Consider the following 23,009-nt stretch of genomic DNA (forward strand, 5'->3'; position numbering starts at 1 on the left):
ACTCTGCCTTGTCTGGCACCTGGTGGCATTAACAGGCTTTACGAACATGCATGAATAAAGGGGTAAGTGGCCACTGTGAGGCAGGGCAAGATTATCAGTCCCCCATTTTACCTATAGGGAAATTGTGGCACAGAGCAGTTCCATGATCCTTAGGCATGTCAGTGGCAGAGGCAGGAGTAGAAATGGAACTGGTTCTGCCAGCTAGCCAGGACAGTAAAATCCTCAGAATCTGTTTGTGTGCATGACTGTGGCCTGGGAGGGCCAGACATTTGGAAGGGTGGCCCAGTGGTTAGGGGGCTAGCCTGGGACTCAGCAGACCTGACGTCAGGTCCTTACTCTGCCATCGACTTCCCGTGTGACCTTGGGCAAGTCACTTAGTCTCTCAATGCCTCAGTTCCCCATGTGTAAACTGGGGAGAGCAGCCCTGGCCTGCCTCCTAGGGGTGTTGTGAGGCTAAATTAGAGATTGTGAGGCACTCGGGTAAAATGGTGATGAGGGACATATAAGCACCATAGCTAGACAGAGCTGCTTATTGGACAAGCTGAAGAGCCAGCTCTGAATAGAACCCAGGAGTTCTGGATCTACTCACTAGACAATACTGCCGCACTCCATGGTAAGAGTCAATAGCATGAATGTTGTTGTCACTAACACAGGCTTGTGCCTTGACTCCCTAATCCCCCAATATCTGGCTTTGCTTCCCTTGGGAATTTGGCAGGCTGTGTCCCTGACTAACTCCACACCAACTCCCCTTGCCCAGAGAGAGACGCCAGCTGAGGACAAGAAGTCCCTTATAGGGAGGGACATGTTATTAAAACAACACAGAAGAGTGCCCTGAATAGGAGGGTGGGGAGGAGCGCATGAAAGAAGGGGAGAAGGAAACGTCTCTGTCTTGTTTCTGTCTTGGTCTCTCGTTCAGGCTTTCTGGCTCCTGTGTCCTGTTGTTTGCCTTTGTCTGTCTGTATTTTTTCTTGTGAGAATGGGAAGCAAACAGCTGGCGGCATCTGGGAGAGCAGCTCAGCTCCTCTGGCTGGGTTGAGCAATGGGCCCCATGGAAGGGGGAGTTCTTGGCCAGTTAGCTGCTGGCCGCTGCCACAGCTGGAAGAAATCCTCCAAATTCCAAACCAGGCCCCCCAGGACCCATTAGTATTGATAACAAACAGCGGGGGCTGGAGAGGGCGTGTGACCCCCCATCGGAAACGTGCACTGCCTCCAACTGACTGAGGGGAACATCCCCAGCTGAGAAGCCAAGTCCTGCACCCCTCATCCCCCTTCTCCTCCTCACGCAGAGCAGCTGCGAGGGCTCCAGGAGCCGGTGGGGGTGGGCATGGGGCTGGGGCCGGGGACTGGAAGGAATGCAGAGCTAGGACAGGAGGTGAAGAAAGGACTCTCGAAGGTCAGCACTGGCAGTTAGGTGGCGGGGGGGGGTGCCATGGGCAGGGAGGGCATGTCTAGGCTGTTTATCAACAGTCATGGCATGGTTTGTACTTGGCACCAGAGGTGGCGTCAGAAGTCAGGGAGGATTTTAGGGTTAATAAAGGCTGACTTGAAAAGGCCCCGATTTTTCCTCCTGTCCAGCAGAGGAGATGATCTGAGCCTTATACACTCCACAGGGGAGGGAAAGAGAGGGCCCTGATCTCCATATTCCCAGTGAGGGGGAGACCAAAGCCCCATGCACCCAGCAAGTGGGAAGGGTGCCAGTGAGCCCCATACAACCAGCAGTGGGCCCTGAACCACTTACCGCTAGCAGTCAGCTCCTGAGCCCTGTGCAGCCAGTAGCAGGCCCTGGGCCCCCTTCCTCTAGGACTCAACGCTATATGCCCAGCACTGGGTCACACTGCTTACTAGAACATCCCTCTTCAATGGTGGTTTAATGTGAAGACACATGCCTAGCTTCCCCAGCCCGCAGTTATCCCCAGGGCAGCACATGCCTCCCCAGCGGGACACAGGCTCTTGCACAGCCAAGGGGGACCCCCTTGTGGAAATGCTGGCAACGCAGCATTGGCTCACGGGCCAGGAGGGCGCTTGGGGGAGCTCGTAGCAACAGCCTTGGCCCGGTGCTCGCTGCAGAGGGCATGTGGATGCTTTGCTAAGGCTCCGATTATCTCCTGGTCAGTGGGCCCAACCTCCAGGTCAAAGCAGCCCATGCCTCTCTGCTACTCTCTGGGGGCTTCCCCCATCCTGCTCCTTGGGAAGCCCTGGCTGCCAGGGCCCTGCCATCCAGCTGCATTCAGCCCCTTTCTGCAGCTGCCTTCCTGTTAGCATTGCCCACTGTGGGACCTTTGGGCCCCTGTCTCCTACTGGGAGCCAGGCCAGCACAGCCACACAGAGACAGGCAGCTGCGCTGAAGCCGTGGGGTGTGTGGAACTTCAAAGGGCTGCATGAGAAATAGCTGAGGATGAAGGGAACACCTGGGTCCATCCTCCCGCCAGCCTAAACCAGAGCTTGGCCTGCTGCTTGGGAGGTCAGTGGCCCTCTCTCCTCCTGGGTCTCCCCATAGGGACCTCCCAGGTGCGCTACCGCATCTCTCTGTCTCCCTCTGGCGTCTGAGACAGGAAGTGCGCCGTCAATAGGTGAGCAAAGCCGGCAAAGAGCCCCCCCCAGCACTTGTGAGGGGTCCCTGGGCAGCGGAGAGGAGCAGGGATGGGATGGGAGGAGCTACCCATCCCTTCTGTACTGTGCTTCTGCACTGGGGCTCCAGCACAGCGCCCCCCTCTGGGCGCAGGAGAACCTGACAGGGAGCCGGGGAGCGCCTCCGGCTGCAAACGGTTTCAAAATCCCAGCATCGGGGGCAGTCTGGGCCACTCCCAAGGCAAGCTGGGGCTCGTCCAAAGCATGGGGCTGAGCCCCAGGAATAAGCTTGGCCTGTGAGAGATGAGTTGGCAGCATCCAGGGAGGGGCTGGCTCCCCCAGAAAATGAGAGCTCATCTCCACCCTCCCTTTGGAGGGCAGGGGGGGAGCATTAGCTCCCCAGAGTCCCACCCAGCAGCTCCCTGCCTCCCGCAGTGTGCCCCCCTCCCCCAGACTGCCCCTCCCCCCAGCTGGCCTGTATCCCCCGGCCTCCCGCAGCGCCCCCCTCCCCCAGACTGTCCCTCCCCCCAGCTGGCCTGTATCCCCCGGCCTCCCGCAGCGCGCCCCCCCCGCCCCCAGACTGCCCCGCCCCCCAGCTGGCCTGTATCCCCTGGCCTCCCGCAGCGCGCCCCCCCCGCCCCCAGACTGCCCCGCCCCCCCCAGCTGGCCTGTATCCCCCGGCCTCCCGCAGCGCCCCCCCCCAGACTGCCCCTCCCCCCCGCTGGCCTGTATCCCCTGGCCTCCCGCAGTGCCCCCCTCCCTTTGGCTCAGGCCCTGTGCTTGGCCCTGGCTGGCTTTCCCCTCTGGCCCTGGATCTGAGCGGAGGGCCAGTCTGAGCAGCAAGTGACGCACAGAACTTGAAAAAGCTCCTGTTTCCTCTGCCTGTTTGGAGGAAGGTCAGGGATGGGATTTGGCTCCACTGAGCTTGGCTGGGGCTGGGAGCTTTGTTAGCAAACTACACCTCCTTCCTATTTGTGTCTAATAATAACCCGGGCTGACAATGGCGGAGGCAGGGGCAGGGTGCAAAGGGCTATCAGATCGAACATGGCACCACTCCTGCCAGCGGCCCCTCCACTGACACCCCCCCACGCGCTGCCCTGGGGGAAGTGAAGGGCCAGCCCAGCTTCCTGGCCCCCCCTTCCCCGGCATGTGCTCACCCAGCAAAGGTGATCTAGGGGCTCAGACAGGCTGGATGCCGGCTGCGCTGAATGTTCCTGGAAAATCCCAATGCCATGCCAGCTGATTCAGCCTTCCTGTGGGGCCACCAGAACCCAAGTGCAGCCAGGCTACCCGTGTGGTACCTGGCTGGGATTTGGTGTCTGAGGAGAGACACCCCCCTCCCCACCCTCCAGGGCTCTAATTATCCCCATGAGAGCTGGGCCGGGCCAGCTGGGCAGCCAGGGCAGGGCGTTGCCTACATGTGTGCCCGCCCTTTGCCAGAGCGTCCAGGGAAGTTGCGGGGGCTTGGTGTCTGGTTGCTTGGTCACCCTTGGGCCCGATTTCCAGAGATGGGAGTGCTCTCGGGTCCCCTGGACCCAATGGGGCGTTTGGGGCTAGCCTGATATTTGGTAGGATGTGGGCCTCTGGTGTCGCCCCAGCAGGGAGCCCCGTCACCAGTCGGGGCGGGCGTGTCCATTCTATTGCTGGCTTTGTTTTTTTCAGAATAACATGGTCGATGGCGTCACGCACAATGTGTCAAGCACCTTTGAGCATATCAGTGACGAGCTGCTTGTGCAACGAGTGAAAGAACACTATGAGGGCATCACGTCGTTCACCAAGTTGGAAAACCCCAACCACATCCACTTCCGAGTGGGCGAAGGTGGGTCTTGGACGTGTTTGGGGCTGGGAGCTGGCATCCACCATGCGGTGATGTGCTGTCACCCCTTGGAGTCTGCGCAGTACCCAGCTGTTGCTCTGGTTCACTCTCACATGATCAAAGCAGGGGGCAGGTTTCAAGGCAGGACATGGCTCCCGTCCTCCTTGGCAGGCCATCGCTGGGGCGTTAGGCTGTTAAAAGAAATAAGCCGTTTTTACCGTGAAAAGCCACGCTGGCGAAAGACGTTTCTCAACTCAGGCTTAGACTTTCATTGAAGGCTTACTAAGGACATGGCAGGTTTGTTTTTTGTTAGTGCTCACAGCAGTGGCCTGTCCATGCCAGCTGGCCTCTCAGCAGCATGCGCTCCCTTGCAAGCAGCGGTTCGTGTTGAGTGCTGCCTGCAGGCGCTGGTCAAGCAGAGGCTGAGTTGATAAGGGAGGAAGGGGGTTCTCTGGACAAGACTCCTTGATACCAAATGGTACCGCTGAGAATCTCAGTGCCGTATGTGTCTAAAACCAGCCGCTCTGACTCTTGTGGAACGCAGGGAGCAATGGGCCACATTGAGCCATGGAGTAAGAGGTTGCACCTCTCACGGGAGTCAGCAGGACCTGTGTCCATTTCTACCAGGGCTCAGTGTGTTGCAGAGTAGCAGTGAGGGATATGGGAGCCCACATCAGACGTCCCCGCTCCGTCCCAGACCCTGGCCTGGAGACCAGGCCCCTGTGAGGTCGGGGAGGGAGGTCACTGCAGCTCAGCAGAGGTCCCCATGCTGGAGAATACAGTTGATTTTTCTTCTCTCTCCCAGATGCCAGCAGTCCAGAGGACTGCATTGTGCAGTCTGGGTTCAATGCCCGGCGGTACCTACAGACCGAGTTCTTAGTCCAAGAGGTTAAAGGCTGCACCAGCCCCAGTGCAAAGAAGGGGAAGGAGGCTCACATCTTGCACGTGCAGCAGGGCCCAGAGGAGACCAGGTAATCGGTGTGCTTCCAACCTTGTCACCTCGCGAAGGGAGGGGTCGGAGCCTTCTCCACCCCAGGCTCCCCACCAGAATATACCTGAGACTGGCTACAGGTTCTTCCCTAGCCAGGGGAGTGGGGGAAGGGGGCGCCTCTTAAAGAGGCAGCCCCAGCATTTGGGCCAAGAGCCACACTGCAGGGTAGCTAAGCTCACTGCTCTGCCAGGGGATGTATGCAGTGGGACTTCACTTAGGATGGGAGCTCCTCCCCCCAACACACACATATTGGCTGGGTCCCAGCAATGGGGCTGAGAGTACGTCTCGAGGCTCGGTCTGGGGAGAAGTTGTTTGAAGGGTGGGCAGCAAGGCTCAAGGAGGGATTCGGATCTGTGAGCTCTGGGACGGAGCTGCGGGTGTCGGGGGTCAGAGGAAGGAGGAGGGAGGATAGGGGTGATTTGGAGGAGGGTTGTAGTTCTCTTTGCCTGTTGGCAAGAGCCCAGCAGTGGTAAGAGTGATGACCAGGCTCCCGCCCTTGGTGTGGGGGGTGAGGGGCTGGGGAAAGTGAGGGCTGGGGCGGGGTGCGCTCTGGAAGGGGATGACACCTTGTGAGGACCCAGGCCAGGGGGTAGAGCAGTGTGGGGTATCTCTCTCTTTGATGGAGGGGGACAGCCCCCAGATAAGTGGGGGCTTGGCTAGGAAGACTGGGAGGTCAGTGGGGTGGGAGGTCTGTGGGGCTGGGAAAGGTGTGGAGGGTCTTGAAACCCACCCACTCTATCCAGTCTCCAGTGATGGCATGTTCCTCTCTGGCTAGGCCCATGTGTGTGTGAGGGACAGAGATAGAGAGAGAGGAACACGTGGCATATTTTGTTGTTGGCAAAAGAGGCCCTGCAGCTGCGGAGAGCTTGTTAGCAGAAGAGGCCTATCGTGGGAGGTCTTTGTCTGGGGACCCAGCTGTGCCCGAGAAAGTGGACTAACCACAGTGGGAGGCCATGTTGGTTCATGAGCCCATCGGTTTATTCTGGGGTTTACGTTGTAGCTCTCAGCCCGTGGAGGTGAAGGTGAATGTGGTCTGCCCTGAAGCAAAGCTGCTGCAGGATCTGAAAATACTGCTGATCCTCCAAAGCCAACCCAACGTGACCTGGAACATTGATACGCAACGCACCGTGAGCATCATGGTAAGGCAGGAGGGAAATGCTGATAGGGAGCTCATATTTCTGTGATGCCTTTCAGCTCAAAATATTCACCTGAAAAGCAGCCACCTCTGGGGTGGAACCCCACAGTTGTTTTAAAAAACCCAGCCATGCTGCAGAGCAATCCGGGATGGACAGTGAAGAGTTCTGTGTCCAACTGAAACAGCAGGAGGAGTTTAGGGAAGCAGACTGTAACTGAGTGAGAATCCGGCCAGGACAATGGGCTTACCAACCCTACTCTGTGAAAAGCATTCTGGGATGTTGAAAGGCTACAAGTGGCCAGGACCTATGGCCAGCACTCAGACGAAAGGTGGTACCTGCCAGCAGCACAGAGGTTAAAGTAAAAAGGAGGAGTGGGGGCGGAACACAGCTTCCCCTCTTCTCCCTGGGTTGGGCAAGCAGCGCTTCCCTACGGCTCCCCATCTCTGGCTGGTGCGGTGAAAACGCCCCCTCCTGTTTTGATCTATTTCATCCATTAGCGCCACCTATTGAATCCCCACTGCTATTTCTTGCCGGCTGTGCTGGAGTGCTCCACAGCCGTCTCTTTCCAAGGACCAGCCCGGCCTACTGCCCCTTGCCTGGGTCCTGATGGGATCCCGGCACCAGAACAGATTGGCTTGTCCTAGTGACTCTCATCTGGGCAGTGGGGGGAGCTGGGGCCCTGTTCTCCCAAAGCAAAGCTTTAGTTTTGCCAAAGGGGCTTCATGACGTCTCGGGGGCTGTGCCACTTCACCACGCGGAACACCTGGGCTCCTGCAGGCTTCGTCCTTAGGCTGCAGAAGATGCACCCGGTTGTGCCCTCATTGAACCTGACTGAAAAATGGCTAGCACTCCCATCAGCTTCCGCCAGGTCTGTGATTGCTCGTGGGTTACAGACAAGCTTGCTAGCCGCCACCACCCCACTCCAGCACATCAGTTCCTGACTTCTCCATCTCCCTCCCTCCTATTCTCTCTCCTCCCTCTTCTTCTTCCACAGGCATCTGGGAAATATTGGATCACCATATTCCCCTCCAGGCCATTGGATGAGAATGTCCTCCCTGACAATGAACAGGGCCTGATCAGCTTGGCCCGGGAGAGAGGATTTGATGACATAGCTTCATATACAGACATCCCGTCTGCTACCCACGTGACCCTTGAGCTGCACAGATGTGGTGAGTCTACACTAGATGCGGTGAGTCTACACTAGATGCTGCCTGGTGCCCAGCCACTCAACTCAGTTGTCAGCTGGGCTCTAAAGGTAGGTCTACACTGAGTTAAACGCCTGTGTCTGGCCTGTGTCAGCTGACTCAGGCTCTCGGGGCTTGGGCTACAGGGCAGTTTAATGGCAACGTAGACCTTCGAGCTCAGGCTGGAGCCCAGGCCCTGGGACCCATTGCGGGCTCTATGCCACCACAAAACAGCCCTGTAGCGTGAGCCCAAGTCAGCTGACATGGGCCAGCCGCGGGTGTTTACATCACAATGTAGACATTCCCTAACAGCCCCGTGGGCAAAATTGCCCCGTGGCTCAAGAGGCTGATAATGAGCTGCTGAGCCTCCCACCCCCTTGGTCACTGGCTCAGCTCCAGCCAGGTCAGTACTCGCCAAGAGATGTTGTCATCTGCTGGCGGCTTGATGACCTCAGTCCAGATCCCAGCGAGCAAGTGTCCACATCAGAATTCCACAAATTGTTCCCCTTATTGGCAGCCTCAAGAGAAGTGCCCAGGATTGGCTGGGCCATGGGGACTGAGCCCCCTGCCCTCAAGAGATGGCTCTCTCCAGCTCAGGGATAAGGCCCAGTGGTGGGGCAGCGTATGGGAAGCTGGCCCTGCTACTGCCTGTGCCGTGCCTTCCCTCTCCAGAGCTCAGTCTGGCACCTTTCCCCAGCACTAGATCAGACCCCCTGGATTCTATCATCACCTGCATCCGATGAAGTGAGCTGTAGCTCACGAAAGCTTATGCTCTAATAAATTTGTTATTCTCTAAGGTGCCACAAGTACTCCTTTTCTTTTTGCATTGTGAGGGTTACTCTTGAGTTTGCAAAGATGTCATCCCAGTGAGTTCATCCTTGTAGATACCAATAGCCTCTCTCTGTGCTGCTGAAGGAACTAAGCTGTTCCAGCCCCTGCCCAATGCTGTCCTGATGTTGATTTCTATAGAACCAGAAGTGAAGACTCCACCACCAACACCTACACAACACCCTGAGACTGTCAATATTGTTCAAGCATTTTTCAGTCTGTCCCGACCGTGGAAGTGCATGGACGACTCCATTGAGATAGTCATGCTGAAGACGACCTTACAGGTGGGTGACTAAGATGGAGCGCGCAGGCTTGAGAAATCACATGCTCCGGACAGAACTGTGGGAAAAGACTGGGACCTGGGAGAAGGGTTCTTGGTGTCTTACAGAGCTGGGATCTTGGTTTTTCCTGTCTCCGACATTTGGATGCTGGGGTTCAGAGGGTTCTGCCTTACTCTGCCCCTATGGAGGGGGGAGAGAAGCAACAGAGAGACCAACCACACGTTTTCCCCAAGCAGGAGGCGCCAGGGGGGAATCTGGGATTCTGCCTGTAACAGGTGATGGATACATTGGTATCTTTCTCTTAGGGTTTAAATGCCCACGTCACGGATATCACATTGCAAGACCCCCGTTGCAGAGCCGAACAAAACAAAACTCACTTTGTGTTGAAAAGGTATTTGGGGGACTGCCACACCGAACTGGAGAGGGGAAGCCAAGCCAAGAATAAGGTCAGTGATAGTCCAACATGGTGCTAATGTCTACGTTCTTATCCCCGTGAATGGCTTGGTGTTACAGTCTGCCCCCAACCCCACCCCCCAGCACACTGATTCCTGGTCTGTTGCTCAGAGATATTGCCCCCCTCCCCCTGCTGCAGGGATTTCTGCTGTACAGAATCGCCAGGGTATTAACCTGCTGTCCTCGCTTGGGCAGAGATTTCAGGTGTATTTCACTGAGACTTTGTCACCTTCAGGCATCAAGGAAAGTCCTAGTGTATTTCACAGCATGGGACTGTTCGAACTCATTTCTGCCTCCACTGAATGGGTGTTTGGCCATTGCCATCAGTGGGAGCGGACTCGGGCTCTTAGCCACTGTTCTTCTAGCAAGTATTTCACTTAATTCCAGCCCCCTTTTTTAATGCACTGTTGGCCTGATGTTCAGAGCAGCTGATCACCAATAACTCTAACGTCAGTCACTGTAGCTGTGGGCACTCAGCACTTTTGAAAATCAGGCTAAGTCTTAATAATCCTGCAAGGGCCAGCCAGGTAGCAGGATGTAGTCAAGACATCTCGAGAGACATGCTGGTGTTCTGCATGCCAGTTCAGATTTCTCCATTTCAGCATCCCTGCTGTTAGACGGTTCATGGGTTTACACCTTGCCACTTCTCCACCCCAACCCAAGGGTGCTGCTTTCGGCTCCTAGTAATTGTGGGAAAATCAGATTTGGTCAAAACGAGGGACTCGGTGGGAAATGTTACCTGCTAAACAGCCCTTGGCTGTCAGCTCTGGCTTTGCTAACGGAAGTGACATTTGGGCAAGTTGCATGAAATAAACAAATTGCCTTCCTGGAATGAAACCTACATGAGCTGTCACTCATGGCAAGTGACCCCTAGACAGCTAAAGAGCTTTTTTATTTATATAGCGGAATATGTGCATACGTGTCTCTTGCCCTGGAAAGCTTCCTCCCAAAGGACTCTGCCTGCAAACCACAAACACTCACTCATAGGAGCCGGCTCTCACTTCATTTCTCTATAAGATGTGCTCAGTTTCCTAGCAAAAAACCATTGTTTTTATCTGCCTGCCAACCCTGCAGTCTGACTGCAATTTGGTAAAGCATTCTGTTGCTGATGCACGAATAGCCTCCAGCTCCCTCTCTCAGAGCCGTGTAGGTCTGCAGTGCTGAGAGAGGGGGAAAAAGCAGTGAAAGCGTATCTTTGTCACTAGAATAAGCAGATATGAGTCTCTCCATGCTGGGAGCAAATTGGCTAAGTAAGAAGGTGCCTTTTTTGCCTAGTTGCTTTTTGCACTAGAACCTTGCTTTAAAGAAATGGATCCAAATCGTCCTGTTGATTAACAAATGTGTATAAGGAAGGCCAAGGGTCTGATGTTGTCTTGAGGAAGGTGTGAGGCCCTTAAGAAAAGAAGGCAAACCCTTAATGCCATTCGGAATTGCCATGGAGTATCCATTAATATCCATGGAGTATCGATTTAGATAATGACATACAGAGTACACTTGTTTGCGGACGATACCAAGCTAAGAGGGGTTGCAAGTGCTTTGGAGGACAGGATTAAAATTCAAATGGATCTGGACAAACTGGAGAAATGGTCTGAAGTAAATAGGATGAAATTCAATAAGGACAAATGCAATGTACTCCACTTAAGAAGGAACAATCAGTTGCACACATACAGAATGGGAAATAACTGCCTACGAAGGAGAACTGGGGAAAGGGATCTGGGGGTCATAGTGGACCACACACTAAATATCAGTCAACAATGTCACGCTGTTGCAAAAAAAAGCCAGCATCATTCTGGGATGTATTAGCAGGAGAGTTGTAAGCAAGACACGAGAAGTAATTCTTCCGCTCTACTCCCCTCTGATTAGACCTCAGCTGGAGTATTGTGTCCAGTTCTGGATGCCACATTTCAGGAACGATGTGGACAAATTGGAGAGACTCCAGAGAAGAGGAACAAAAATGATTAAAGGTCTAGAAAACATGAGCTATGAGGAAAGATTGAAAAAAATTGGTTTGTTTAGTTTGGAAAAGAGAAGACAGAGAGGAGACATGATAACAGTTTTCAAGTATGTAAAAGGTTGTTACAAGGACTGAGAAAAATTGTTCTCCTTAACCTCTGAGGATAGGACAAAAAGCAATGGGCTTAAACTACAGCAAGGGAGGTTTAGGTTGGACATTAGGAAAAAATTCCTAACTGCCAGGGTGGTTAGGCACTGGAATAAATTGCCTAGGGAGGTTGTGGAATCTCCATCACTGGGGATTTTTAAGAGAGGTTAGACAAACACCTGTCAGGGATGGTCTAGACAATATTTAGTCCTGCCATGAGTGTAGGGGACTGGACTAGATGACCTCTCGAGATCCCTTTCCAGTCCTACGATTCTATGATTAGTATCAATAGCAATTTCTGGTAATGAAAGGCTATTCTGGGCAGGTACCCAGTACCAATGTCCATTACATCCATTATGCCAGTGGTTCTCAACCAGGGATCCAGGGCCCCCTGGGGGTGGCCGCAAGCAGGTTTTAGGGGGTCCGCCAAGCAGGGCCAGAATTGGACTCGCCTGGGGCCCAGGGCAGAAAGCCGAAGCCCTGGTGCCTGGGGCTGAAGCCAAAGCCTGAGCAATGTAGCTTTGTGGGGGGCCCTGTGGCGTGGGGCCCCATCAATTGCCCTGCTTGCTGTCCCCTAGCACCGGCCCTGGATTTTATATGCAGAAATGCAGTTGTTGTGGCACAGGTGTGCTGTGGCTTTTTTATTGCATGCTGGGGGGGGAGCCTCAGAATAAAAAAGGTTGAGAATCCTTGCGCTAAAGCAACTAAAATGGACTCCGTCGCTTCCAGAACTGTCCATGTGTTTCACGTCACTCCTAGGCAATGCCAGTAAAGGACCGATCTTCATCTGTGTGTCTCCAGCTGCCCATGGCTCCAGCAGGCAAGGGTGCCCAACCCTAGCCCAACTGAGTGCCAGTCGCGAGGGCCTCATTCGGTGGGGGGGTGAGAATCCTCAACCCCCCATTAGCTTTGTTGGAGGTTGAGGCTGCTCAGCACCTTGCAATAGCAACACCTGAACTTGCAAACAAGTAGGCCGCAGCTGCCGTTTTTGTCTTTAATACAGAGGTGGCGTGCGGAGACTGCAAGTCCCAGCATGCCAAGCGGCACAGTGAACTCAGTGGCTAGAAACCACACTGTCTTCTGGACTTTTAACCCTTTTCTACCCCCCCAAATGATTGGCTCCCACCTCTGAAAGATGCCACGGGCGGCGCTTCGGGAACCAGGCGCCAGAGCACTATCTGCTGCATCAGTTCTGTGAGCCATTCACCGGCGTCTCACGTTCTTTCCGTTCTCTTTGCGTTCCCAGCTGATCCTGACACTGGCTTCATCTCTGGAGAAAGTCGAGGTAAGAGGAGTTGTTTGCTTTTTAATCTCCAAGGCTCCAAGCTGTTTCCGAGAGGAGAATCGGGTCTGGAGCGTCCCCTCTGGACAGCAGGAGTCCTAGGCTGTGATTCGAGAGGATTCTTTCCTTCTTTTCCTTCTCTCTTTCAGTCACGCTTTGCTCCTCCCTACTGCGCCAGAGAAATCCCGGTGACTAGGGAACAGTCTTCCTTCCTCCCACCCTGGTAGGGGATTGACAACAAAACCTGTCGGAGGGGAAGCGAAAGTGTTTGCCATTTGCTCACGACGCAGCTAGAAGTGACTGTAGGGTGACTAGATGTCCCCCTTTTATAGGGACTGTCCCGTTTTTTGGGACTTTTTCTTATATAGGCACCTATTACTCCCCCACCCCCGTCCTGTATTTTCACAGTTGCTGTCTGGTCACCCTACGTGACTGAGATGGCCGAGTTCTTGTGGTGCAGCAAAGAGCATCCCTCTGTTCCAGAGGTTGTAGAGATAAGTACAGGATTTCTACCATCCTGGGGACTGACTGGCATCACAGATCCCAGTGAGTGCCCCCTTCCAGCCACTCGTCAGGACTGCTGCGAGGGGAATCCGAGCCGCTGCTGTTCTGGATCCCCAATGCTTCAAGCCCATGGACCCTGAATGGAGTCCTGCCACTGCCCCAGTCTCGAGGTCCCTAGGCGCACTCTCAGACCACAGACTCTCTGTCTGGCAGCCCCCTCTGAGGGCTGGAACCCATTGTCCAGCTGCCTAACCGCTCTGGATATGGCCCTGACCCCGGTAATTAAACACACCCTTCTTTCAGAACTTCACCATAAAGGTGTGAAGCTTTGGGGGGCCTGCAGTTGTGACACAGTCGACACGCACACACTCTGCCAGCCTAACATTGGCATGTTGCTTGTATTGAATCATGCAATTCACAAGCGCATACAAAATAATAAAACACCCTAAATGCCGTGTCCCTCCCTAGCTCAGCCTGCTCCTGTGGGCCTTGGGAGATCACCTGTGTTCTGGCAGGTCGGGACTGCCACCCTTTGCCTACCCCACCCCTGCCGCAGCCTCCCACCCCTCATCTTAATCTGATGCAAAATGTCTCCTCCAGTCACTCTCCGTTCCCCCTGTGAGTCGCTTTAGAGGCTCCTGCTTCTTTTGTTCTCTTCCTGGTAACTTCCATTCCTCTCAAACCCCCTCCCTTCAGACAAGAGGAGGGAACAGCGTCTTCTAGCTAGACCAAACCCATTGTCTCGAGGTGTTCGACTTTGCTAGGCGATGGTTGAATTTTGATCACTCGCCATTGTCTCTGGCCTGGCAGAAACATGACACCACCCCGCTAGCCCATGGGGCTCTGCACACATACGGGCCTTCCACCACGCATGAAAGCAGACAGGACCCCCAAATTGTCACACTGGCTCAGGAGCCGGCAATCTGGAAACCTGTAGCTGGCTGCCACCTGCCCCAGCTCCCCGCTGGTTGCCAGATTGGCCCTGCCCAAGGGTTCCTCAGACTGCGGGACCTGGAGCAAGTGAAGGGAGGAGAGGTAGGTACTGTCTCATGCAGGTTTCGGGAGCCCCATGCCTTGAGTCATTGGCCAGGACAAAGCAGGGAGGAATGCACCGTCAGGAACAGACCTGCCCAGGCCCTTGGGGCAATGGCAATTCCACCCTCATTTCTCTGCTTCCACATCTCTGACCATGGAGCAGGTTTCCACCTGATTATAATGAACCAAATACACAATAATTTCTGAACAAACTGAACTACACAGACACGCACTCTTGACTAGCCAGAGAGAGGTCAAAGGTGAGACTAGGAGCCAGATATCCGAGTTTCTGGCACGACTGTTCGGGGATGGGGGGGGAGCATTAAGGCTGTAGCCCTCTGGGACGCTGCATCAGGAAAAAGCACCGGAGTCGGGGGGAAGTATATCCGTTGTCACTGAAATAGTTGTCCCTTTTCTGAGGTATTCCTAAGGCACCCATCAGTGCAAGGCCTAAGGGCTGGCTCCAAGAGCTTAGATTTCTGCAGTGAGTGCCCAGTGCCCTGTGAAAGCCTTGTCAGAGCGACAGCAGCCTGGAGCTCAGCTCTGTCTCCTTCCCGCGTAGGTGCCGTTGGAGTGCAAACTGCCACAGGAGCTCCATTTGCAGCTTTACCGGACCCAGGACTTCAAGTGGCCTTCTACCACCGTGCTGGAAGTCAACAAAGCTGCTTATGTCCAGGTACTGGGCATCTCTCCCGCCTTTGCTAGGCCCGGCTGGCGCCAGGCTCGGCTGGGCTGAGTTCATTAGACTGGGTGAGCAGCTAGAAGGCTCCAGGCCACTTGGAGAGTGGCTTTGCATAGCCCATCCCTGCACCTTGGTGTGTTTGTTCCCTGCTGTGGCCGTAGAGTGAGCGATGCCTTGGGAATGGGGAGTTAGTGCAGGAGCCTCTTTACCCCTGGAAAGCTGGGATGAAATCCCAGTGGGGCTCTGTGACTAGAAGTCATTTGTGCACCTCCTCGAATGAATCCCCCGGCTTGGCAGGCTTTGGCTGAAAGAGGCCCAGGCCAGCACTCACTGTATGGGCTTGAAACCAAGTGTTAGATAGACACATCTGATAGATGTGTGGGGCTGTGACCGGTGCAGCCCCCCGGTTCCTTGGCTAAATGCCTCACGGAGACAATTACAGGCATGACTGGAACCAATGAACCGGGTCTAGTGGGGACCGTTGCCCTGTGGGGGCAATGGTTGGTCTGCTGAGGTAATTAGCTCAATGAGGGGCAGCGATACAATTGGCAGGAGCAGGAAGTGTGCGGGGCATGGCAGAGAAAGCTGGGGGAGGGGGCGGCGGCTCTTCCTGACACATGTCCGCACTATGTTCCGCAGGGCTTGGCATCAAAAGATCAAAGGTGCTGATGGGCAAGAGCAACGGCCTGTGTGTAAGAGACCGTGCAAATGGGCCAGGCAGCGATTAGCTGAGCCAGCGCCCTGGGACAGGGCTAGGACAGGAATAGCCCCGGGGAGGTGATGGGGATCAGGCTGCAGCTCAGGGTTGAGAGTAGTCAGTAGAGCTGACATGGGAAGGAGTTTGCACCCTCCTGCCTTTGCTACTCACACAAGTTGTAGACACGGGAAGGGGAGAGCTGCCCTTGGAAGTGAATTCCAGAGGAGAGCTAATTGCCAAGGACGGCATGTGAACATGAACCTGTTCCTGGGCCCACCTGACCAGGCCCAAACTCCCTCTCCACACCAACACCACCTCCACGTCCCACCCAGCCTCACTCCCTGTGTACAGGGTACAGTCTGACCGAGGCTGCTCCTGCAACCAGCTTCCTCCAGACACAAGAGAATTTGTGACAACCCACTCTGTCACCCGCACTTCAGTGCGAGATGGGCGTGCCGTGCAGGCAGACCCGTGCCAGCCCAGCTCAAAGTAGCCGTGTAGACGTGACAGCACAAGCTTCGGCACAGGCAAGCAACACGCATACGTACCCTGGTGCGCTTGCACAGACCGTGCTGAAGCCCACACTGCTGCATCTACACTGCTGTTTTCAGCTGTGCTCGCGGGGGTATGGCTGCACAAACCGCAGGCGCACCTTGGCTTATGGTGGAGACATTCCCCCAGGAAGAGAGCGTCGCTGTGTTAGCTGGAGACAGACTGTGCCCAGAATGACCCCACTCATACTATGCCCATGGGTATATACATTGCCCCAGTTAGGCAGGTACAGAGTGGTAAAGGGTTTAGCACATTCCCGCCTTGAGTGCAGGGGACGGGACTAGAATTGATGACCTCTCGAGCACCCTTCCAGTCCTACACTAACTTGGATGTTAATCAGGTCTCTGATGACTCAGGCCTAGGTCTTAGTGGAATGTTTTGTTAGTGTAAAGATGATAACATATCACTTAGCAACCTGGATCATGTCAGAAGGCTCTGCCGGCCGGAAACAGAGCCATTTGGCTTGGTGTCTCTCTTATTTCCACATCCCGTCTGTAAGCATTTGATCCTTGGTGACGGGTGCTGATAGCTCATCGGGGCCTTCCGGCTGGGGGAAGGTAAATAACTTGCTTTCCTCTCCTCTGTTCTCTTTGTGCCAGGATACACAGTGTATGTCAGACAATTGGCAGGGAACTGGTTCTTTGATTCCAGATGGTTCGGGCTGTCCCCTCCCTCTCCTCCTCCATCCACAAATCAGGTTTAGGGGTCAGCTTCTATCAGGGCTAATCATTTTTCCCAAACAAGGTGGCTCCAGCCTCTCCATGTGGTCATAGCTTCCTGCTCAAACTCTTCGGGCTCAGGAATTAGGGCTCTAGGTTTCCTGACCGTTTATCAGTCAGATGAAGGGTTGTCCACAAACCCATTCTGTGCAAACTCTGCCAGCCATGTGGCTGTCATCAGCCTGACCCAAAGCCCAGGGAACAACGACAGTTGTTGGATCCGACCCTTACAACCCGGCGCTGTCTGTGCAGGGGGATCAGAGCTAGGCCAGCTACAGCTGTGCATTAAACACTGCAGTTGCGGTGTGGGTTCTGGTACATTGGCCCAGACCCGAGTGGACAGGGAATTACGATAGTCTGAAGCCATCTTAGAAACCCAAGTGTAAGGCAGTGGACTAACACAACAGGCAAGAAACATGTGCAATCAACAAAGCCTTAATCCCCAGGGGTGATGCTTATATCACGAAAGCAAAGTCTCTTACCCTGAGGAAAGCTCCCCACTGTGGGGTTCACCTGTCCTGTGGTCACCGAGCGTGGAGCTCCCCCAACTCAGCAGCATCTTCCCCTCTCTCACTGGCCTGCAGCCAAACCACAGCCTTCCCCTTGAGCACCTGGGCTGAGCTAGAGTAACCCCTGGTGTCGTGGGGAGCAGGTAGCCTCTGTAAATTCCTTGGGAGGTAGGTACCCAAGGGCTGGTGTCCGTGGCATGGTGGTGGCTAAGGTCTCTCTGCTTTTCCTGGTACATGCAACATTATTTGGCAGATCTCCTAACGCCCATGCCTTTGACCACACTTGGGGGCCATGAAGGTTTATTCTGCTTCTGCCATCCTGCCAATCCCTTCCTTCTGTGCTACTGTCCCTTCGAACTGCCCGTGCAGGCCTGTTACTCCAGGGCAGGGTTTGCCGCACCATCACACAGCGGGAAATGACTCCACAGGGGAGAGTCGGGAGCGATAACCCCACATTCACATGGCCAAATGAAAAGCAAAGAGAAATTAGAGAGAGGGTCATCCTGTAAAGAATGGGTGAGAATCAACCTGCCTCAGGCTATAGTATGGCTCAGATAACGTTGGATGGGCTAGACAGTTGTGTTCCGGTGGGTCGGGCGGGGTGGAGCGGAGAATTCCTGCCTGGGCTGGTGACAGAAACTCTGCCACGCCAGCGGTGCGTAGACAGGGTTGGAGTAGCCCTGTTCTGATCCCAGTGTGGACAGAGTTTCATTGCGTCCAGGGCCCACGCCTCAGAGAAGCACCCACCCGGGTTGTACTCACCCATGAGGAAGCCACGTCAACTGGAGACTGGGGATCGGGACTGGCTTGCCCCCTCCAGTCCTCAGCCGGTACATGGGTGGATCCTTTGGCTTCCTTCCCTGCCAGCCCAGATATAGAGCTGAGATGCAACCCCCAAGACCCGCTAACCGAACTCTCGTTCTCCTGCTGCCCCCCTGCAGGTCTCGTTTCGGGCAGGGATTGCCCAGACACACCTGAAGGTGGAGGAGTGCTCTCTGCAGGCTGCTGGCGAGGAGCCTCAGCAGCTCCTGATCCAGCCTGTTGCGGCGCTCAGCCAAGCAGTGACCATCCTCAAGCCAACAGAAGCCACTCTGGGCCGGGAGCTCCATCGGTTCAGCTTTGTCTACAGCCTGGCTGGGGGAGGGCCCTTTCCTCCTTGCGCCACCCTGTCGTGCAGAGTGACCTTGCCTTTCAACGTGAGTGTGGGGGCCGTCTCCTTCGTGGGCTCCCCCAGGAGGCCTGGTGGCATGACCCTGGCCCAGGACCCTTTGCCCATCTGTTGAGCGAGGGGGCTGTTCCCACTGCCCTAGCAGGGGGGCAGGGAGGCACCGATGGGAGGTTCAAGGGATTCCATTCCCGTGTCCCGCTGGCTGGCGATGTGCAGCTCTCTCCCCTTGCCCGAGACCAGACAATACACACACAAGAGTGGGTGGAGGTTAATGGGGCCTAGCTCTGGCTGCACCGCCCTGCTGAGCTGAGAGAGGTTTGCACTGGATTGCAGGGCCCAGACTAGCCCCAGTGCCACTGCTGTAGCCGGGTGTGACGTCACCTCCTTGTTCCCAAGAGCAGTGGAGCCGCGGCCAGGGGCACGTAGTGACCCTACTGGCCAAGAGCCCCAATGTACGTTAGAAACAGGAACGAAGCAGGCTTCATACCAGTCCTGGGGATCAGTATCCCCATTTACAGAGGGAGAAACTGAGCCACAAGGAGGGGAATGAACCCCTCCTCCCCAGTCACCTGGACACTGGTCCTGTGGCAGAGGCAGGGATAGAATCAAGGTCTCCTGCCTCCCTGGCCTGAACCTTAGCCACAAGGCCAGGGGTCTCTTCCCATGGTGACGCCAGGTGCTCATCCCTCCTGCTGTAGCCTTGTGACCGGCTGCTGGGGGATCCGTGGGGTACTCAGGGCTCTCTTGCTGGGCGGGGCAGAGATGTGCGCAGCTCATCTTAACCCTCTTGGTTTTCTTCTCAAAATCACAGGACAGCACCATCGAGAGAAAATTAGAGGTGACGCTGCAGGACACCAGACCTCCACCTTCCAGTGAGTTCACAATCTCCTCGTCATGTCACGTCGGGTCAGAGCAGAGAGCTGGAGCCGAGCTACCCAGTGGAGGGTGGATCAGCACGGAGCCCAGCCTGCACTTCCGTTAGATTGTCCCTGGTGCGAGGTGCAGGCACACGTGTGGGAGTGGGTGGGAGCAGAGAGTGTCCCATAGTCCTTGCCGAGTTTCAGTTTGATGAAGGATCTTCTGGCAGGATTAGCGCCTTCCCTCGGCTGGAGAATGGGAGCTAGTTTAATGGGGACCAGGGTGAACAGACGAGAGAGAAATACCAGTTCAGAGAAACGTGGTTGCACCTATAGAAATGGGCTGAGTGGGGAAAGGAGTGATCGCTGATGGGACGCCTTGTATCTGGGAAGCAATGCCCAGGAGGGGATAGCAGGACCCAGGGCTCAGTATGTTCCTCACCAAAAGGGGAGGCCCCTGAATGACTGAGAGACCTGGCATGTTGGGATGAGCTGCCTTGCTAGCGTGTGAGATACGGACGAGGCTTCCGTGCGTGGAACTCCACGGGCCAGAGGCTGGCGGGAGCCATCCTGAGAACTGGCCATCTCAGGGTGCGTGGCTTGTGCAGGCTGCAGCAAGTGAGATGCCTTCATCCTGGTGGGGGCTGGGGGGAGAGGGGCCATGCTGGCGCTGAGCCCAAGACTCAACACAGGCTTTACCACGGCGCCATCCCGCTGGCGCTCTTATCAAATTCCTGGCAGCTTCCTTCTGCTTTTCTTCCCCTCGTTTCTTCTTGATCTGCATTCCCGGCTGTGGCTGTTGTGACAGTGCCATGCAATGTGTCAGCTGGTCTCCCTGGAGAGGGGTTAGGGATTGCGGCGGGGCCAGGCGCTGACCTACAGGAAGTTGTGTACAGTGACTGTGCACCAGTTGTCTGTGGAGGATAACAGGCTGCAGGGGGTGGGGAAGGGAAGCGAAGTTCTGAGGTGAGCCAGAGCCCAAGTAAACTTGTCTTGGTGTGATAGGAGACAGCCCAACTTGGAGAGGACTCAGTCAAAAGAGCCTGGTGACAATTGGATGCAGTATCCTTTACTTCCTGTCCCAAACTCTTGTGTAGCCTTCCTATGTTGCTGTTAAACCCCAGAGGTAGCTGCATTTCACTGATGTGTGTAGTGATTCCTGTAGCTAGCATTTGTAAAGTGCCTTTGGGTCATTCTGAACAAAGGATGCTGCATGGATGAAGATGCATTATTGGTCCAGTTTAGTGTTTGCATTTAGTATCAAGCGCATAGTTTTTATCCTCCCCACAAAATCCTGGAAATCAGAATGTGTGTGTGGGAGAAGTTCTTGGGAGGAGTTGATCTCTGATAGAAAATACAGTGGCCAAGCCTTGCCATTTTAATGCAAGTCATGAGATGGTTAGCGTTTGTCTTCAAGCTCCAGCTCCTGGAGTCATAGGATGGAGGTGACAGGTTCAGCTTATGTTACAAACCAGGACGTTTCTGGCTCTGGTGGCTGCAGAGAAAAGCTAGACAGCGTGACCCCTAACATCTCAAAACCCAGCAGGCAAAGTCAAGCCCTCAGAATATATTATTTTTAAGATCTCCTGATTTTGAGGGGTAGGGGGCCTGGCTTAGGATTAGTGAAGCTTTGGGGTTGGCGATGCTGTATAGAGCTTTGTGTGAGGGCAGAGGTGTGGTGAGCTCGCTGGGGCAGGAGCTCCTGAAAGACACAGACTTGGGGATGATAATGGACGGGTGACTTCAGCCCCTGGTGCCTACTGAGAAGTAGTTTCCTTGCCTGCCAGTCTCCCCTGGCTGAACCCCCTGAGCAGCCGCAAGGGGGGCATCCTGCTGATGTCTCCCAGAGCAGTTATTCTTGCAGTTGCTCCATGCGAGGGAGCATGGCTTGTCTTCCTGCCCAGCTGAATCCTTTCCAAGCAGGAATGAATCTTCAGCCCCATCCAAGAATGGATGATTTCCTGCTTTCCTCCCACCTTGGTCCCCTCTTCCTGCCTCTGTTTGCTCAGCTCCCCCAGGACGGCAGCACAACAAAGCAAGGAAAGGCTTTTGACACGCGCGAGCCCTGACTGGAATTCGCTCCGCACATCACACTCTCAAACACACACGTCTCACAGCCCCAGGCGGTTTCATGAATGCCGCGGCCCTGAGACAGACACAGGGAGGAGCTGCTGGGCTCAGCAGATGAGGGCTGCTCCCTCTAGGGGGGTGGAACCAGTGACTGAGAGAAGTCCAGGAACCATCAGCAGACCAAACCGGTGTCTACCTCTTCCATGCTGTCGGCCTCCATCCAGCCACCTGAGCAAGGTGGGGCTTGCAAGGAACTGAGAGACGGTAGCAAGCACAGTATAAATAAATCAGAGCAAGGGCTTGATCATTCCTTGACTAGGTGCTGCAGGCAGTGGGGGTGTGATTCTTCTCTGAGTCCGTATTGAGCCCGTAGCGGCCGTGAGTGTTGTGTTGCTGGCATTACGATCTTTGGAGATGTGGCACTGAAGTCCTGAATACCTGTGCCCGTGAAAGATCCCAAGGGGTGCGTTCCTCCCCCCGCCACGCCCCGTGTTTAGTTTAACAACATTCAGCCTCATCTGGAATCCTCCATGTGGTTTCAGCTGCCAGACATTCCTTGTTAACCCGCCTGCAGAAAATCCACCATCAGTGTAGTGTTCCTGTGCGCTGCCAAGCAGCTGCCACACCCATGCCTAGAGGTGGCTGCATTTCAATGCTGCACCAAGGTAGTGCTCTGTGCGTGTACAGGAACGAATGTATAAAGCGTGCAGCAGTTTGCAGGACCACGTGGCCCAAAGCGCATGGTCAGCGCAGCAGGAGAGAGGCTGTGAGCCTGTTGCTTGCAGAGAAACCTGCCTTTGACCATTTCTAAAGCTTCCCTCCCCCCGGTGCGGGAGAGGGGCAGAGTCAGACTGATGCAGAGAGGTTGGGGGATAAGGTCACTTAAAAGCTTTGCTTTCTCTCTGTCTCCTTTTAACTGGTTAATTTCAAGTCACTGGCAAGCTTTAGTCCTGCCCTCACTCCTCCGTGCCTGGTGGGACTGGCCCGCTCCTGCTCTCAGACTACTGCACAGCCTGTGAGCTGCCGATCCTACTCTGCTAGGGGCATGGAGCCCTTACAAACCTAGCAGTCACATCCTTCCAGCCAGATCCCCCTAACAGGGACAAACCCCTGCCCTGCTCATTGCTCCATAGTTCAGTTCCCACCACGGTTTCACCTTGGCTATTTCCTGAGCTGGCCAGGTGCCTGCGTGGAAGGAGGCGGCTCTGGGGCAGGAGGCAGGGGCGTCTCTTGCTGGCCCATCTGCAGTGGATGGGTTTCAGTGGAGAGTCCTTACTATGGGCAGAGAGAAGGCTCCATAGTGTGTTAACCCGGCTAGAGCCTGGAGGCGGGGGACTATGTGCTATAGAAGAGCAGAGGGGGGGCCCATGTCTGGGGAAATGTGCTGATTGCTTTCAATGCTCCTCTCGCCTTGTCTCCTGTGTGGCTCCAGGCCTAGGGATAGAAGCAGTCGTGGGGATCACCTTCGCAGCCTTCTTAATCGGCACGCTCCTCACCGCCGCGCTCTGGTGCATTTACTCCCATACCCGTGAGTATCAGCTGCTCTGCCTCGTCTCTGCCCCAGTCACCCTCCCTC

General features: G+C 55.1%; 1 protein-coding gene across 5 annotated transcripts in view; it reads left to right on the forward strand.

Moving 5' to 3' along the window:
- ENG (endoglin) overlaps positions 1 to 23,009 on the forward strand; it is a 63,933-nt gene that overhangs the window by 37,926 nt on the left and 2,998 nt on the right. For all 5 annotated transcript variants that reach the window (XM_043498946.1, XM_043498944.1, XM_043498945.1 and 2 more), the window contains exons 4-14: positions 4,231 to 4,387; positions 5,190 to 5,355; positions 6,376 to 6,514; positions 7,506 to 7,680; positions 8,665 to 8,807; positions 9,110 to 9,250; positions 12,605 to 12,643; positions 14,742 to 14,855; positions 18,280 to 18,534; positions 19,318 to 19,378; positions 22,866 to 22,961. In XM_043498946.1, the coding sequence (XP_043354881.1) occupies positions 4,231 to 4,387; positions 5,190 to 5,355; positions 6,376 to 6,514; positions 7,506 to 7,680; positions 8,665 to 8,807; positions 9,110 to 9,250; positions 12,605 to 12,643; positions 14,742 to 14,855; positions 18,280 to 18,534; positions 19,318 to 19,378; positions 22,866 to 22,961 (1,486 nt within the window). The remainder of the gene's footprint in view (positions 1 to 4,230; positions 4,388 to 5,189; positions 5,356 to 6,375; positions 6,515 to 7,505; positions 7,681 to 8,664; positions 8,808 to 9,109; positions 9,251 to 12,604; positions 12,644 to 14,741; positions 14,856 to 18,279; positions 18,535 to 19,317; positions 19,379 to 22,865; positions 22,962 to 23,009) is intronic.

The sequence above is a fragment of the Dermochelys coriacea genome, chromosome 16, assembly GCF_009764565.3.
Source record: "Dermochelys coriacea isolate rDerCor1 chromosome 16, rDerCor1.pri.v4, whole genome shotgun sequence".
NCBI lineage: Eukaryota > Metazoa > Chordata > Testudines > Dermochelyidae > Dermochelys > Dermochelys coriacea.